General features: G+C 53.9%; 1 protein-coding gene across 1 annotated transcript; it reads right to left on the bottom strand.

Annotated features, from left to right (window-relative positions):
* Nucleotides 1-1,405: 1,405 nt before the first annotated feature.
* On the bottom strand, nt 1,406-5,159 carry LOC141952506 (ribosome maturation protein SBDS). The gene is made up of 5 exons (XM_074890014.1): nt 4,998-5,159; nt 4,403-4,532; nt 3,509-3,709; nt 2,762-2,926; nt 1,406-2,118 (listed from the first exon to the last, which is right to left on the bottom strand). Exons 1-5 carry the CDS (start codon nt 5,123-5,125, stop codon nt 1,990-1,992), a joined length of 753 nt encoding a protein of 250 aa, XP_074746115.1. The 5' UTR covers nt 5,126-5,159; the 3' UTR covers nt 1,406-1,989.
* Nucleotides 5,160-15,915: the final 10,756 nt, after the last annotated feature.

Genomic DNA, 15,915 nt, shown 5'->3' with positions numbered 1-15,915 from the left:
CAGGAGGCCAGGCCCTGCGGTTACAGCTCGAGGCCAGCCCTGACTCCTGGGAAGCGCCGCAGCAGGAATTGCAGCCTGGGCCCAGGAAAAGCCCCCAACACCCCACCTGGCACTGCCCTGCAGCCCAGCCAGGCCTGTTCAGTCATTAATTGAACTTGAATTAGTGACCGATTTAGCAAATCCAACCCCAGCAGCCTCTGCAGCGTGGTGCACTGGCACTGCTGCTAAATGGCTAATTGGAAACATTACAAGTTCAGGTTACAAAAAAAGCTCATATTTACCAAAGCTAGGCACAGGACAAAGCCAGCCCTGCTCCTGCCTTGCTTGCTTGTACTTAAGTTGCTTCTTCCAGAGAATCCCTGGGGAAACATCTACCTTTGAGATGTTATAAGCCACAGGCCCATCTGCTGTGGCTTTCACCAAAAGGCGGTGGTTTTAGGAGTCCATTGTCCAAATCAGACTGGAAACCACAGCCACAGATTGCTCCTTTCAGTACTCTTCAAGAACAGTGCAGGTCACAAGTGTCATTATTGACACAGAAATCACTTATGCTGGAGCAGAAGAGGCTCAGCACTTATGGAAAGGGGATGCTCTTGGAGCAGACAAGGAGCTTTTGGCAGCTCACTGCCCTCTTTTACCCAAGCGGAGGTGAACCCACCGCCCTGCAACTCCAGACCTTCAGGGGAAGTCCCAGCAGTGTTGGGGGTGGACCCCAGTGGTGCCATCCCCAGGTTCTGCAGGTCACCCTGGGATGCTGGGCTGGAAGAGCAGTGCCTGTGCCCGAGGGCCTGGCACGGGGCTCTCTGGGATGCCACCAGCCCTCCAAAACTGGCCACATCTCCCCGGGGACATGGGCACAGTGGAGGTGGCCCCGCAGACCCTCCCCAGACCGCTCCTCTCTGCTCTCTCCTCCAGACCCCTCTGGTTTTGATGACGAAGACCACGGCCTTGTCCTCACCTGGGAAGACATCAAGAAGCGGGGGCTGCTCCTGATCAAAACCAACAAGAAAAATTGGCAAGAAGTAGCGGGTGCTCCACGAGAGCTTTGGGTGCCCCCAACCACAACCACCCGTTGTACCCATTTCCAGCAGGTTTCAGAGAGCAGGTCTTTGTCATTCCTCCCAAGCCCAACAAAAGCCTGTCCAGCTCCATGGCCAGAGGCCACCACTGCCCGTTCCACATTCATTTTAGCACGTGAACGAGAACAGCTCACAAGCACAGGCTGCCCCTTCAGCCTGCAAAAAGCATCGCCACGGCCAGAGACACCTCCTACACTATTAACACAAATAATTATTTTATTTCTCTCATACCTATCATATATAGATAGATGACAACTCCTTTTTATTAATGTAGCTAAATATATGTTACAAATAAGTTATTTGCAGAACACTTTTCCTGTCAGCAAGTGCTGTTATATCCAGTGAAGGAAACCTTTTAGAGTGGTCCTTTAAAGCACTCTAATTATCAAGCAGCCAATTACGGAAGTCTAAGTCAGTTTTCATGCTGCCAAGAGACTGGTTTTTAGACAGGATCCACACTTGGCACCTGTTTAGAAGGGAAAATGCAGCTCTCTTTGCTTAAGGTTCTTCCCCTGACGTACAAAACCCACCTCTCCGTGCCCTCTGCAACCTTCCACTCAACGCTGACAACTTACAGTAAAAACAATTGGCACTGGATCAGTCAGACCCTCTCCAAGAACAAGCCTTAAAGCAAACCGACGCCAGAGTGACCTCCGTATCACGCCCTAACTCAATCCTCATCCGGGCAACTCTGACACAGAATGTTCCTGCAGGCAAATGCATTTGTAAACCAAGCAAGTGTAAAATGATACAAAAACCCACACTGCATGGAAAAGTCCCAAAGGATTAGTGTCAGAACATATCTGGCAGCAAGAGATTGGAAAAAACACAAAGGCCTAACAGAAGAGTGGCTGATGCCAGTCAGTTCGTAGCACGGTGTTGAAGTAGAACCGCTGCGGGAAGGTTTTCATTACTCAAGCTTTTCATCTCCTTCCTCCACGTCTTTCAGACTGAGCACTTCCAGTGTTCCTTTCCCTTTGGTCCCACTCCGGATCAGCTCATCAATCTCTCTGAAGCAGCCGGGGTCAATAAGGCACACCTGAAACGTTCCACATTTCAGAAGTCAAGCAGTAATCCTTGATTTTCATCAGCCCCTGCTCAAGGGCTAACATTCATTTTCATTAAAAAAAACACATTGTTTGGTTACTGAGAAGGACTTGGCAGAGTTGATAAGCTACTTCAAAATAAGTAATCTTTCCACAGAAGTTCTGCAGTTTCGTTTAGCCGTGCTGGACGTGTCTTTTGACAGTGGCATTGCTAGATTCTAATCTGTTCTCAGGAAGATTTCTACTAACACCAAAGATTGCTCGCCCATAGACTATGTTTTAAAAAACTCATTAACCACTGTCAAAATACAGGCCCGACCCACCAAATAAGTAACAGTAACATTCTGTATAAGCAGAGAAACTTGTCACTGTTGTAGGATCATCACTGCTAGGAGAAATGACACTGTGCTTCTCCTCAGCTTGAAGCAGCGTCTCTGTATAACGGAGGAAGCTACTTCCAAGCTTCCATCACTAGCACTGCGTGAAATCAGCAACTGCAAACTACACCTCTGATTTAGAATCCCTGGTAAACCTGCAGTTTATCCAAACATCTTCCACATATGAATTCATCTTCTAGTAATCTGTACAGCAGTAGCCAAACCAAGCATGAAACCCACGGACTGCTGCATTGCTTACAATTTCCAACTGCTCATGGAAGTCTTCGCTCTCAATAACTTTAATCAGTGGCTTGAGCTTCTCTTTCAGTTTCTTGCCCTCCTTTGCTGGAAGAATAAATCGCAGCCTCATGTGAGCACGTTCAATTTGCATGGTCTCCTTTAACTGCCTGATCACTTCCAGGGCCTGCAAAGACATCAAGAACAAAGAGCATTCACACACCTGCTTGAAAAACACCACACAGATCAACATCTCAAAGCCTCTGCAGTAGCTTCAGACACATCTCTCAGTCCTGATCACCACCTCTCTGATGCAGGGAGTTTGCCATTACGCTGTTTTGACAGATTAACCAAAAAAAGGCAGAGTTCTTGCTGCTTGTGATCATTCCCAATACTTCAACAACCTGTCTGAAATAATGTTAAATAGCAGTTACGCCGCAAAACAACACAAACCCACGCGGCTCAGGTGCAAAGCCTGATCTACTACCTCAATTGAAATAAATGATAAAACTTGTATTTCTGTTCCACGCGGACCAGCGTTGCTGCTTTAATTCATTTCTTTCTTTCTCCCTTCCCTGAACTGTTGGAAAACAAAGCTCGTGAGTTTCAGAAGCTGTTTGTACCCAGCCTTTAACTGCCAACCGCCTGAGTAATCACTCTGTGGGCTTTAGACCACAAGGCTTTGTTGTTCCCTCTGCGACTGCCAAGAGAGAAACTACCCTTAGAGACAACACCTCTGAGCAGAAGCTCATTTTGCAACAAAACTGACCTGCTGCTTCGTGCTCTTGTGTGGTTTGACAGAATAGTGAATATCCTTCATGGCTCTTTCTATAAGGATTACTGTGTACGGCCTCTTTGTTTCAGGATTCACACATTTGTCAGCCACAATAGTCGCGATGTCTCTGAACATCTGCTCCAGCTGTGTGTGTCGTTCTTTGTCCGATACCTGCAGCTCCCCTTTCGATAAAATCTGTACAGTCAGAAGGAAGAAACCAGTTGATAAACATCACACATTTGACTAAAGAGCAAAAACTCCAGTACCCTCGTCAAATTTAACAGTTGCTTGAAGGGTTTGGTTAGACGTGAAGGGCAGAAAAAGAATAACGGTATTAATAACGTACATCATCACCACAGACAACGCTGGAAAGATTTCAGACAAGAAACCCACCACAGAAGCACTGAACTACAAAAAGACAAGCGCAGATTTACTTGGATGCTCATCACCCACAGGCCCACAGCGCACATCCCACCGGGAAGGACTAAGTCCCATCTGTTCTGAACACTGAACTGAACTGCCTCAAGTGAGCAACTGGCCCCTTCCTTTCGCTGCCTCCTTGATAATATATCTCAGGTGAGAAACTCTTCAGCGCTGTTGAACTTTTTTCCGTCTCCACAGCCGCCAGTGCGTGAAGCTGGACGTTACACAGAACACTGCCAGCTCTCCTCAGCCAGGCGCATCTGTACAGTTTGAGCCTGTACCACAGACGTACCCTCCTGGCTGCCCATTTCTTAACAAAGAAACAACCCTGTCGCCCACAGCAGCACTCGCCTTCTACAGCAACTTCCCAGTAACAAACCCACCGACCGAGTCTGCGCGCCCCTTACAGAAAACACACGGAAAGCTTCCTCCCGGCTTTTAGAAAGCAAACTGTGTGAGACCCACCATCTTACAGATTTCTGTTTGGTCATCCGTCCCAAACGCTTGGACCAGATCCTCCTTCTTTGCCACCTGGCCTTTGGAAACGTTGACAAACACCGTGTGCGTCTGCAGGACCTCGTCGAGATCTTTCTCGCTAGAGATCGGGACAGGCTCAGAAACTTGGGAAGGCAGCGACGCACCGAAGAGCCGCGAGCTCGGGGCGAGGAGAAACGAGCGCTGCTGCCGCCAAGGGCTGCGTCAGGGGAGCCCGGAGCCTTCTGCTCCCGGGATGTCGCTGCCCAGGGCAGGGCAGGGGAACCGCCCAGCGCCGCGGGCCGCTCCCCGCTCCCGGTTCCACAGGGGCCGCACCGACCCCCCGGGCTGCACAGCCGGGTGCCGCGCCAGCTCCCCGGCTCCACGGCCGGGCCCGACGCGGGGCTCCTGCTCCCCGACGTCCTCCGCAGCCGGGGCACCCCCCGCCACAGCCGGGTCCCCCCCTGACCTCCCGCCGCCACAGCCGGGTCCCCCCCGACCTCCCGCCGCCACAGCCGGGTCCCTCCCGGCCTCCCCCCCCCGGCCGCCCTCGGGCAGCCCCCGGCGGTGCCGGCCCGTCACTCACGCCCCGCTGCGCCATCCCATGACCTTGTTGCGGTAACAGGCGATCTCGAAGCGCTTCCCGCCGCGCCGCGCCCGCACCACGGCCACGTTGGTGAGGCGGATCTGGTTGGTGGGGGTGAAGATGGACATGATGGCGATGGCGGCGGCGGCAGCGGCGGCGGCAGCAGAGTCTGTGGCGGCGGGGGGCGGGGCCGCCCCGCGCTGCCACCCCATTGGCCGGCGCTAGGCCTAGCCCCGCCCTGCGTGGCGGCAGTGAAAGGCGTCCGGAGGGAAACGGAGAGAGGGCGGGAGCGGCCGGCGGGGGGGAACCTATGGCCGTGGGGCTCCCTCGGTGAGGGCTGCGGGCCGGAGCGCCTGGGCGGGGGGGGTGAGGGGGGTAATAACGGCGAGGGCAGCGGGAGTGTGTTTATGAGGGGTAATAACGGCGAGGGGAGGGGGGGTGTCTGTGAGAGGAACCACAATGCGGGGGGTGTGTGCAGGGGGTGTCACAGATGGGGGTGTCTGTGCCGGCGGAGAGAGCTGGGAGGTGGGTAATGGCGGGGGCAGAGGGGCCGCGGGGGGTGAGTGTGAGGGCTCGTGCCGGAGGGGGGGAACGTGGTGGAGGCGAGCGCGGAGGAAGAATGAAATGGGGCGGGCTCGGAGGGTGCAGACTGGCAGGCAAGTGCTTTGGGTTTTAGTATCTGAACTCTCCACACAGAAGCTAGCGAGTTTGAGGGAAACTTGTGCATTTCAGGGTTATGTCACAGACATTTCTTCATACACAGAGTTACCTGGATCTGAAATGTGCCTGACAGTTTTCAGCACGGGTTTTGCAGGTGTCGGTGTAACTCCTCCGCATGTGGGAGATGCAATAGCAGGTTCTGCCCTGTGCAATCTGGTCAGTTTGAAACGATTTAGGGTCCAGCTTTGATCTCTTTTGCAGGCACGTGTTGCCTCTTGTGGGAATCACTAGCAGATGAGGCAGATGTGCAGTCACAGGTAGTCATAATTGCTCGTTGTCCTGCCTTTTATGGGATGGCAGAGTGAGGCTGTGGAGGTGAGTGTGTCTAATAAATGTTTGCCCCATCTCTGCAGGTGATCTTAATTTAATTTTGCATGCATCTCGTGTTGTTTGACTTGATGGAAATCAAGGCTGAGTTTTGTTTTACAGCTTTTTTCCCCATATGCTTCTGCTTCCTTGCACTTTACAAAGAACTGTCAAAGGGCTTGAGACAGGTGCTGGGTTCTTGCCGTCGTTTGGATCAGGCAGATGGCTTCAGGAGTTCAAGGTGAATGCCAGACCCTCTTCCTGGTAGAGCTGTAGCTGTTACCTACTCTTCCTTGGGAAAAGAGATGGCTTTTTAAAGAGCTTCTGAGGGTGAAGGTACACGGTTCGAGGTGATGGTGGTGCCTTCTGAGCACTGGATCTGAGCACAGAAATTGGCAGCAGGTTGGGTGGCACCAGGAAATCATTCAGCTATATAAAAGGATGGGTGATACAAAGGTAAATTCTAAAATTGGTTGTTTCCCAAAGGTCATGCTGTGTGGTGATGACTACTTCATAGCTGCTAAAATCCAGCCCTTTTTTTCAGAGTAATTAAGTTTTTGGATGTTGCTGCTATAGTTGCAGGGGGGGATGCTTATGAGGGTCCTGAACTGGAGTGAAACCTTTCTGTGGGTGCAGATGATGCCTGTGCTTTTGTGAAGGGGATTGCTGGGCATGAAAGCCCACCAGTGTGTGATACAGCCAGGGTGTGAAGGAGGGCAGGGGAGGTCTGAGGCTGCTTCTCTCAGGTGCCTGATGATCCAAGGCTGTGGTGCCAGGCAGGGCTGGATGGTGCACAGCCGGGTGGGTTAAAGTCTGGGTTTCCTCTGCATTTACCCTTCCAGCGGCTTGTTCTTAGGCTGAGAACTTGGGCCTGTTCTCCAGATTGCTTTTAGGCAGCAGCAGAAGGCAGTGGTGGTTCTTAGTGGATTTAATAACTAAGTGGACTTTTGACAGTTGTGGCACACTTTCTCTGTCCTCCAAAGTCACTCTCCTGAAATGTATTTATCAGATAAAATGTGAAATCTAATGGGTATGTTTGTAGCCTGCAAGACTGCTATTAATCACAGGGACACCATTTCTTAATGTAGATTATCTCCCACAGCTGGGAGATTGTGATAAACTAGGAAAGAAAGATCAATCTAGACTTGTTCCCAGGGAATGAAATGGCTTTTATTAACCTTCATATTTATAAACTGCAGGCGTGAGTAATAGTAATAATAATATCCTAATTTCCTTTAGACGGGTTGGGAAGTAATCAAGTTGGCATATTTTGTTGACACAATTTTGAGATGAATGTTCTTGTTTTCTAAAACAAAAAGTTTAATGATGCTGATAGTGCCATTTGCAATGTAAATACAGGGGAGGGGGGTGTGTGAGAGAGAGCAAGACTGAGGCTGAGTTGACAGGAAACAGAACGTGTCCCGGAGAGCGTGTTCGAGACACGTGTGTCCGTTTGCCACAGGGGAGGTTTCCGGGTCCCCTCTGGCCCTCTTCCCTAAGAAGTCACCCTACGTTAGGCGTTGACCTCCACGGGCACTGTAAATCGCAGCACTCGCAATGTTTCCTGAGAGCCCTTTGGGAGCGGGTGACTGCTGGGGAAGACCAAACCTTGCTGACAGAGGGTGGAGAAACTTTTAATGAAGTTGGCTGCAGTTTTATTTGAAATGGGGCAACGAGTGTTAAGGTATGAGGTATCTAAGGTATAAGGTTTACAGACAAAGTGTTAGAGTGTGCAGGAGTTGTCAGCTGTATTTTACCAAATTGAATGGGGCTGGGGCACTTCCCTGTCAGATTTAGAAACAGCTGGAAGTGATGTGCACAGTTAGAACTCTCCAGAAACTTTCTCTGACTTTTAACGGGTGGAAGATTCCTAGAGGAAAAACACACTCTTATCTGCAAGAGCTCAGTGTCTGGGCTAGATTCTGACCTCTGCTACTCTGGCTCAGAATTCAGTGTGACCCTACATTTTAAAATAAGCTTTAAGAAATATCCTTTAACTGCTTGGGGACTACTTCTAGCCTTAAAATCTGCAGTTGTCACAGGGACACTTGACCCTTCCCGTTTCCTGTGTTCAAATCTTTCTTCTTTGGACCTTGGCTATTGAAAAGAATTACAATTCATAAACAACGTTAGAGGAGATCTTGAGGCTTGCCTTTTCTATGTGAGGCTTGGGAGTGCCCGGTGAAAAAGAGCAAACAAAGAAAAATTGACTTCAAAGGTAACCTCTGGCTGGCCATTCTGTGTTTGACGTGTGGTACGATACTGGCTTCCTTGATGAGCCTTTGTAAAGGGCTTTGTGATCTATGAGTGAAGACTCTTATTTTTGCCCTGGGTGGTAGATCCCATATCCCTTGCTGTTCTTTAGCTGTTGTAAATTAGTCAGTAAATGGGTAGAGAAGCAGAGCTGAGAGATACGGGAAATTCTGGAAGTCTGAAGTCCCCCCGAGTGTTGCGCTTCCTCTTTATTTGCAGCCTCGTCTTGACCACATCTGTTGTTGGAGATGATCAGGGCTGAGCCTGCAGCAGTCCAGCCCATCTGCCTGCTGTTTCTCACCAATGTTGTGCTGCATTTCTCAGGTGTGTTTTTCCAGTGCGTTTTTGGAAGGTTCTTGCCAGGCACATAACAGAGTTGAGCAGAAGTCCACAAATCAATGCACAGAGTAATTATCTGCTGATGGTCATTGCTGGGAGAAGCGTGGAGGAGGTGGCCTGTTGATGTCATTGCAGTATCCAAGGAGAGAGCAGCACCAGGATGTCCTGTGGGAGTGCAGCCTGTGTTGCCAAATAAAGATGTTGTTTGAATAAGGTATTTTGGGGTGCAGTAAAGGTGTCCCTGCTCTGCCAGACAAACAGGACTGGTCGTTCCGCAGCGCGGCTGGCAGTGAGCCTGCCCACACGCAGCCTCCAGCCAAACCTCCTTATCTGCTGTGGCTGCCCAGTGCTCAGTGGAGTTTGTCAGTGGCTCTCACCTGCAGAAGCATCCATCCTCGCCTTGGTCGGTGTGCTGTCCCGGGCTGGGAAGGGCAGCAGCAGTTATGGACCGTGGGAGCTGCTTTCTCTTTCCCGTTATGAGATGAGCCACAATTTTGTTTTCTTTCCTGATACTTGGGCTGTCGTAGCGCAGTTAAGCTTTGGCACGAGGAAATGATGTTCCTTTTTGCCACTGGCCTGGCTGGAGCCTCAGTGCCAGCGGCTCATGGCCAGGCAGTCTGGGTCTGTGTCTGTGCCCGCAAGTGCTCCCCGTGGGGGGGGTCGTTCTGACGCGGCTCACTGAGGCCGGGTCCCTGTGAGGGTCAGCACTGCCGGAACAACAGTGGGCTGGTGGTTTTTAAGAGGAGTGTTGTTACACATCATCCGCTGTAAACAAGCGTGCGGAAGAGACCCAGGTGTGAAGCACGAGGCTTTGCTGGAAAAGCAGCTTGTGTGGCTGTGTGCATGGAAGTGTGCTTTGTGCCCCTTGAGAAGGTGAAACACTGAGTCATTTCTGACTCTTCTTTGGCCTGTGATTTTGGGAAGTGGGGCTTTGGGTCTTGAGGGGTGTTCTGCAGGGCTCTTGGATATGTCTCAGTCTGTTTCCCTGAGGGACTGGGTTACGTTATCTTACAGTCAGCGAAGATTGATTATGGTAGAAACCAGGCAATTTCCTTCTGACTTTAATAATATATTGTTATGATAATCTCGTGGCCTCTCATCTAATGGTTCTGAAAAGCTGGTTGATGTCTATCACTGAATGAGCTACAGACCAAAACTGTTAATTTGGGTGCTTGGAAGATTGTGTGTAGCTCCCACTCTGGCAGAAGGCAGGTGGGGAAGGGGCAGATGGGGACTGTCCCCCGCAGCTCTGCAGTGAGCACTGACTTGTGCTGGGTGTGAGCTTTGGCAAAATGGTCTTCCTGGGAAGACTAACCCAGGTGGGGAGTTGTTTCCTTGGTTTCTGTGTTCAGCACCTGGAGCACAACAGGGTGGCTGCAGGTTGAAGATCTTGAATTACATAAACTTAATCTCAGCTGGTTTGCGAGCGTGGTGCTAGGAAGGCAGTTTCATCTAAAGCCTTTTCCTGCAAATCAAACGTTCGGGATTTTCTCCGGCAGAGGGAGCTTGGTTTGATTGATCACTAAACACAGACACTCTTGCATTTCCTGTCCTATTTGCAGTTCACAAGAATGTACGGGGCGCATCAAAATAAACGTCAGTGCTGGCAGCTGGTTTGCTCTTGCCCGTTTCAACCGGAGCGTAACTCCCTGCACCACTGTTTCCTGACTGATGCGCTGACATTTCCAAAGGTGCGTATCCAGGGAGATGCCTCTGGGCATTTGAAACAAGCTGGCAGCTCCCAGGAGAGCGCCGCTGCTGTGTTTGGATACAGGTGTGCAGCTGTTTTCCCTGAAATCGTCCTCACCCTGTTTCTGGTGGGGCTTGGGGGGCTCCCCCGGCTGGGCGGGTTGCAGCTGCCGTAGCCACGGCGATGGGAAGGCGAGCGGGGATCTCCCCTGCCCGCCCTGCCTTCGGCTGCTCCGGAGGGCTCGGGAACTGATTCTGAGTTCACCTGTTCCATGCCCCGGCGACGGTTCCCGGGTGCAGGGAGCTCGGCTCCACCCGTGGTCACAGCCCGGGCTGTCTCCAGCGTGCCAAGGAGCTGCGATGGCTCCCACGCGCACGGCGGGGCTGAAGGGCCGAGGCAGGAGCACCAGCTCCATGCAGGGTCGGAAGGCAAAGCTCAGCCAGCACGCCCAGGAGCTGCGCACCATCATCGCCTCGCAAGGTGCTGCCCCTTGGGCTTCATGGGGACAGCCTGGGGCGGGCGGGGGGCTCTCGGTCCCCCCATTGTCCTGCCTGGTACCAACAGCACCTTCATGTCCTCCAGAGCAAGACAGGAAGGTTTTCCTGCTCACTTGCTCGTGGGGTTTCCTGGCTTCCCTCTAGGTGTTGTTTTACTTCCACCCGCTGGTTGATGCACGGGCACTGGGACCTGCTGCTGGTTGTGGTTGTTTTCTTGCTAATTCCAGGATGCTTCTGTCAAGGCCAGTGGGGTGGAGGAGAAGCTCCAGCACTGTAGGCAGAGGCTGCAGTACCTGGTGCAGCGCGTGGCCAGCCTGCCCCTGACAGCCACAGCCTTGATGAGGATGATGAGGTGCGTGCGTGGGGGCTCCATCCCTGCGGTGGTCGTTGGGGACCACACCGGGCTCTCCCAGGTGGCCCATCCCAAGCTGTCCTCCCAGCTGGGAGGATGGAGGTGGCCCCAGGGAAGAGCCGTGGAGCAGCTCAGCCCCAAGTGGCACTGGGTGCTGCAGGGTGTTCCTCCCAGGGGAACATGGAGGTGGAGCACCCCTGGACTTGGAACACCCCTTTGCCCTGCAGCAATTAACCCAGGGTGTCTTTCACAGACTGTTGTGAAGGTCAGAAACCTTCTGGAGAAGATGATGGCGGATGATCCCCAGAGCCTGAAGATTTCCTTGGAGGACACAGAGAGTAGGAGAGCACAGCAGGGACACGTCCCCCAGCGACTGTCCCAGCCCCTGCCCACGGGGAGTTCTGAGCGTCCTCGCCTGTCTCCCACTGCCCCAGTAGACCCTGACCCAGGAATTGCCTCCAGACCTTGGGGCTGACCTTGGCTGTCTCCAAGGCTTTGAGCACGGGGGGTGCCTTTAGGTGGGGATGTGGGAGAACGACGGCAACCGGTGGGGTGGTAAGTGCTGAACCCCAGCAGAAACAAGGGGAGATGCTGTGGGGCAAGGAGGGGGCCCTCATCTTCAAAATCCCCTTTGCTGGTTGTGAAGAAGAACCAGTGCTTGGCTCTGCCTGTGGCCTTGTCTGATGGGATGCTCTTGGAGCAGACAAGGAGCTTTTGGCAGCTCACTGCCCTCTTTTACCCAAGCGGAGGTGAACCCACCGCCCTGCAACTCCAGACCTTCAGGGGAAGTCCCAGCAGTGTTGGGGGTGGACCCCAGTGGTGCCATCCCCAGGTTCTGCAGGTCACCCTGGGATGCTGGGCTGGAAGAGCCCATCAGCAGTGCCTGTGCCCGAGGGCCTGGCACGGGGCTCTCTGGGATGCCACCAGCCCTCCAAAACTGGCCACATCTCCCCGGGGACATGGGCACAGTGGAGGTGGCCCCGCAGACCCTCCCCAGACCGCTCCTCTCTGCTCTCTCCTCCAGACCCCTCTGGTTTTGATGACGAAGACCACGGCCTTGTCCTCACCTGGGAAGACATCAAGAAGCGGGGGCTGCTCCTGATCAAAACCAACAAGAAAAATTGGCAAGAAGTAGCGGGTGCTCCACGAGAGCTTTGGGTGCCCCCAACCACAACCACCCGTTGTACCCATTTCCAGCAGGTTTCAGAGAGCAGGTCTTTGTCATTCCTCCCAAGCCCAACAAAAGCCCGTCCAGCTCCATGGCCAGAGGCCACCACTGCTCGTTCCACATTCATTTTAGCACGTGAATGAGAACAGCTCACAAGCACAGGCTGCCCCTTCAGCCTGCAAAAAGCATCGCCACGGCCAGAGACACCTCCTACACTATTAACACAAATAATTATTTTATTTCTCTCATACCTATCATATATAGATAGATAACTCATTTTTATTAATGTAGCTAAATATATGTTACAAATAAGTTATTTGCAGAACATTTTTCCTATGTCAGCAAGTGCTGTTATATCCAGTGAAGGAAACCTTTTAGAGTGGTCCTTTAAAGCACTCTAATTATCAAGCAGCCAATTACGGAAGTCTAAGTCAGTTTTCATGCTGCCAAGAGACTGGTTTTTAGACAGGATCCACACTTGGCACCTGTTTAGAAGGGAAAATGCAGCTCTCTTTGCTTAAGGTTCTTCCCCTGACGTACAAAACCCACCTCTCCGTGCCCTCTGCAATCTTCCCTGTGGCGGGGCACACCCATGGCTGCAAAAGCAGCCTTCCCCCCTCACCCTGGGGGCACCCCCCAGTCCCCTGTGCCCCCTCTCTGTGCACTGTAGGTTCCCACCATCCCTCTTCCCCTGCACATCCTCCCTCCAGTCCCTCTGATCCTAAACATCACCAACCCCTGTGCTCCCCTCTGCTGGCACTCACCCCCCTGCCCCCCCTCCCCTTTTCCCTGCCAGGCCCTGCCCAGCTCCCCCCCATTCCTCTTCGCCCCCTGCCCCAGTCAGCTGTCTTCCCCTCTGCAGGGTTTTGCTCCCGTCTGGTCCTGCCCCGCTCTCCTCAGAGCCCTGGAGCACTGCGGCCAGCTCGGGGCTCCCCAGCACATGGCAGGCAGGAACCTGGTAGAGCAGGTCCAGAGGTGGCCACCAAAATGGTCCGAGGGCTGGAAGAGCTCTGCTGTGGAGAAAGGCTGCCGTGTGGGGTGCTGCCAGCCCCATCCACCACCTGCTGCATGTTCTGCCCTTGCTGTGGGGGGGAGCTGGGGCAAGAAACCACCCCCATGGGGTCCTTCCCTCCTTTACCAGTCCCACCTTGCTCCTTCCTCCATCTCACAAGGAGGCTGAAGCCTACCTGTGGCTAGTGATGCCAATACAGGGTATTTATCGGGCCCAAAATCACCATCGCAGACATTAACCCTCTTAGCTTCAACATGGAAATGTCAAATGTTTGTGCTTCCTTGGCTGGAAGCAGTTCTCACCCCAAAGACTGGGATGCGTGAACCTGCCTCTTCCCACATCCCACCCTTGCAGCTCCCAGCACTCCAAGGCAGACCCCCACCTTGGTGGCCCTGCCTGCATCTCCCTTCCCAGAACAGCCAACAAAGCCTCTTGGTTTGGCCCCAAACTGGCTGATTTAGCCTGGTTCCCCTCCTCCCTTCATCCTCGGGTCCTCCTCCAGCCTCCTGCACCCAAACACCCTCACATCCCTACAGCTTCATAGGGGTGCAGAGACACCCCACGTTGGTTGCAAAAACTGCTCGGCTCGCTCCCCGCACTGCCCGCAGAGCAGAGATGTTGCCTGCAACCCAACTCCCTGCTGCTGGTCCCACTCCCCGTGCCAGGCAAGGAGCAAGGGCAAGGGCACAGAGGACAGGATTGGGCCAAGCAGAGCACAGGGGCTGCTGAGCTGTAATGGGGTGTCAAGGGTGTGGGTGGGGGCCAGGTGAGGATGCTCGGGGTGATTAAGGCATCAGGGACAGGGATGCCTATGGGAGGGGGGATGTGGGGGGGGTTCTGAGGTGTCTGGGGATGTGCTTCCCCCAGCACCCCACCCCCAGCCACACAGGGGGACAGGTACAGCCCCGTGCCCTGCACATGATGGCTGCTGCTGGGGGTTATGGTGGGGGACCCTGGATCACCCCAACCCGCTGCCCTGGGCTGGGCCCAGACCTGCACGAGTGCAGGTGTCCTCCCAAACCGCTGGCCCCCACTCCTGGGCACCCCCCCACTCGCTGCCATCCCCGGCCAGGCACAGCAGGGCTGTTCAAAACACCCCAAACCGCAGCTTTTCCTTTGCCAGGTCTCGACCCATTTTCTCTTTCACCAGATCCTTTATTCCCCCTGCAACAGTGAACGGGCATCGCCAGGTCAACTCTGCCCAGGCTCTCCCTGGGGGTCGGGCAAGATTCACCCGTTCTCAGCAGCTCTCGCAAAGGGGAGCGGCCAGATCAGGCTGAACCCGGGAAGCCACGATCATCTGCTGGAGGATTCGGGCTCAGCCCTTCTCCCTTCCCCAACTCAGTCGATAGCCCTTTCCCTTCTACGTTCCTCCCACTGACCGACTCGAGGAATCCCACTTCTGACACCGAAATTCTATTCTCGTCCCCCGTGGTGGGTGACGAGGGGGGTGACTCTTTTGAACCCCCCCCAGAGCCTGCGGCTGGTGGAAGAGCCGGTCTCTGCTGGGCAGAGCCGTGGGGTGGGTCGGGGCACCCCAAGGACCGAGGAGCAATTGTGCTGGTGACGTCATTAACTGACCACTTTAGGGATGAATGGATCCAATCTGGCAACGATCAGCTGATAACCGTGTGGGGACGGATAAAGGCACTTTGGCCATGAGACACTTTTCCTAATAACCCATCAATGAACAACCGATGGCAATTCAATCCCTACAAAATTAATACACAAGTATACGTAAGAAAAAGAGAAAGCAGAAAGAGGGAAGAGAGGCGGAGGGGATGGGGAACACCCTCGGATCCCGCATTGTCGTGGAGCACCCAGCTCGGTCTGTAACGCGTGCGTCGACACACACACCCCTGGGGTGTTGCCTTTATATATTCTTTCTGATGCCTGCACAGTCGGTTGTTCCAGAAGGTTCTGTGTTTCTCTGGCTTGTACCTGCGCAGTGACCAAGTTCTGTCTCTGGGCAACAACAGGAGGGAGGGGGAGAGAACCAGCCACCCCCATCACCCCACCGCCCCGCAGAGCTGCTCTGTTCTCCCCCACAGAACATCCCCCTGGAGTGGCTGGAGCCATCCTCTTACGACAGCTTCTTGTTCATGGACAGTCTGTGACACTGGTAAAGCCCAGCTGGGGTAACTGGGCATTGGTCCTTGGAGGGGAGGTCCAGCCATGCCAAGTGCCTGTGGTGACTCCCAGCAGGGCTCAGCCCACTGCGGGGGGCACAAGGGTGCCCGGGGAGGGCAATTCCATCCCCTGGCTCGGGCTCCCTGCTCTGCCCCCCCCGTTCCCATCACAGCCCCAACACCAGCAGCACCCGGGGCCATGGGACCCCAAAGCAGCATGTGGGAGGGGGACACCTCATTTTGTGTCCCTCCTCATCCACAGAGTGGGGTCCTACGGGGCTCTCCCCACCCCCCACCCCAAGCTGGGTGCCCCTCAATGTCCATTTTGAGCTTTTGCCAGGAACCAGGAGCAAGAGGCCCCGGGGCTGGTGACTGCCAGCCCCCGTCCTCGCCTGCCCGGGGACGTGGGTGCTCGCTGCCCGTGTGGAAGTGACTCAGGACTGCAGACAAGC

The sequence above is a fragment of the Strix uralensis genome, chromosome 20 (assembly GCF_047716275.1).
Source record: "Strix uralensis isolate ZFMK-TIS-50842 chromosome 20, bStrUra1, whole genome shotgun sequence".
NCBI lineage: Eukaryota > Metazoa > Chordata > Aves > Strigiformes > Strigidae > Strix > Strix uralensis.
The sequence above is the reverse complement of the archived record's forward strand: the minus strand, read 5'-3'. Positions and strand labels throughout refer to the sequence as shown.

Excerpts from the sequence above, each read along its gene's own strand:
- LOC141952506 (XM_074890014.1), bottom strand. The coding sequence starts at position 5,125 with ATGTCCATCTTCACCCCCACCAACCAGATCCGCCTCACCAACGTGGCC. Across the intron at positions 2,927-3,508 it reads ACAAGAGCACGAAGCAGCAG|GCCCTGGAAGTGATCAGGCA; the intron begins GTCAGTTTTGTT and ends ATGTCTTTGCAG. Across the intron at positions 2,119-2,761 it reads TCCATGAGCAGTTGGAAATT|GTGTGCCTTATTGACCCCGG; the intron begins GTAAGCAATGCA and ends GGAACGTTTCAG.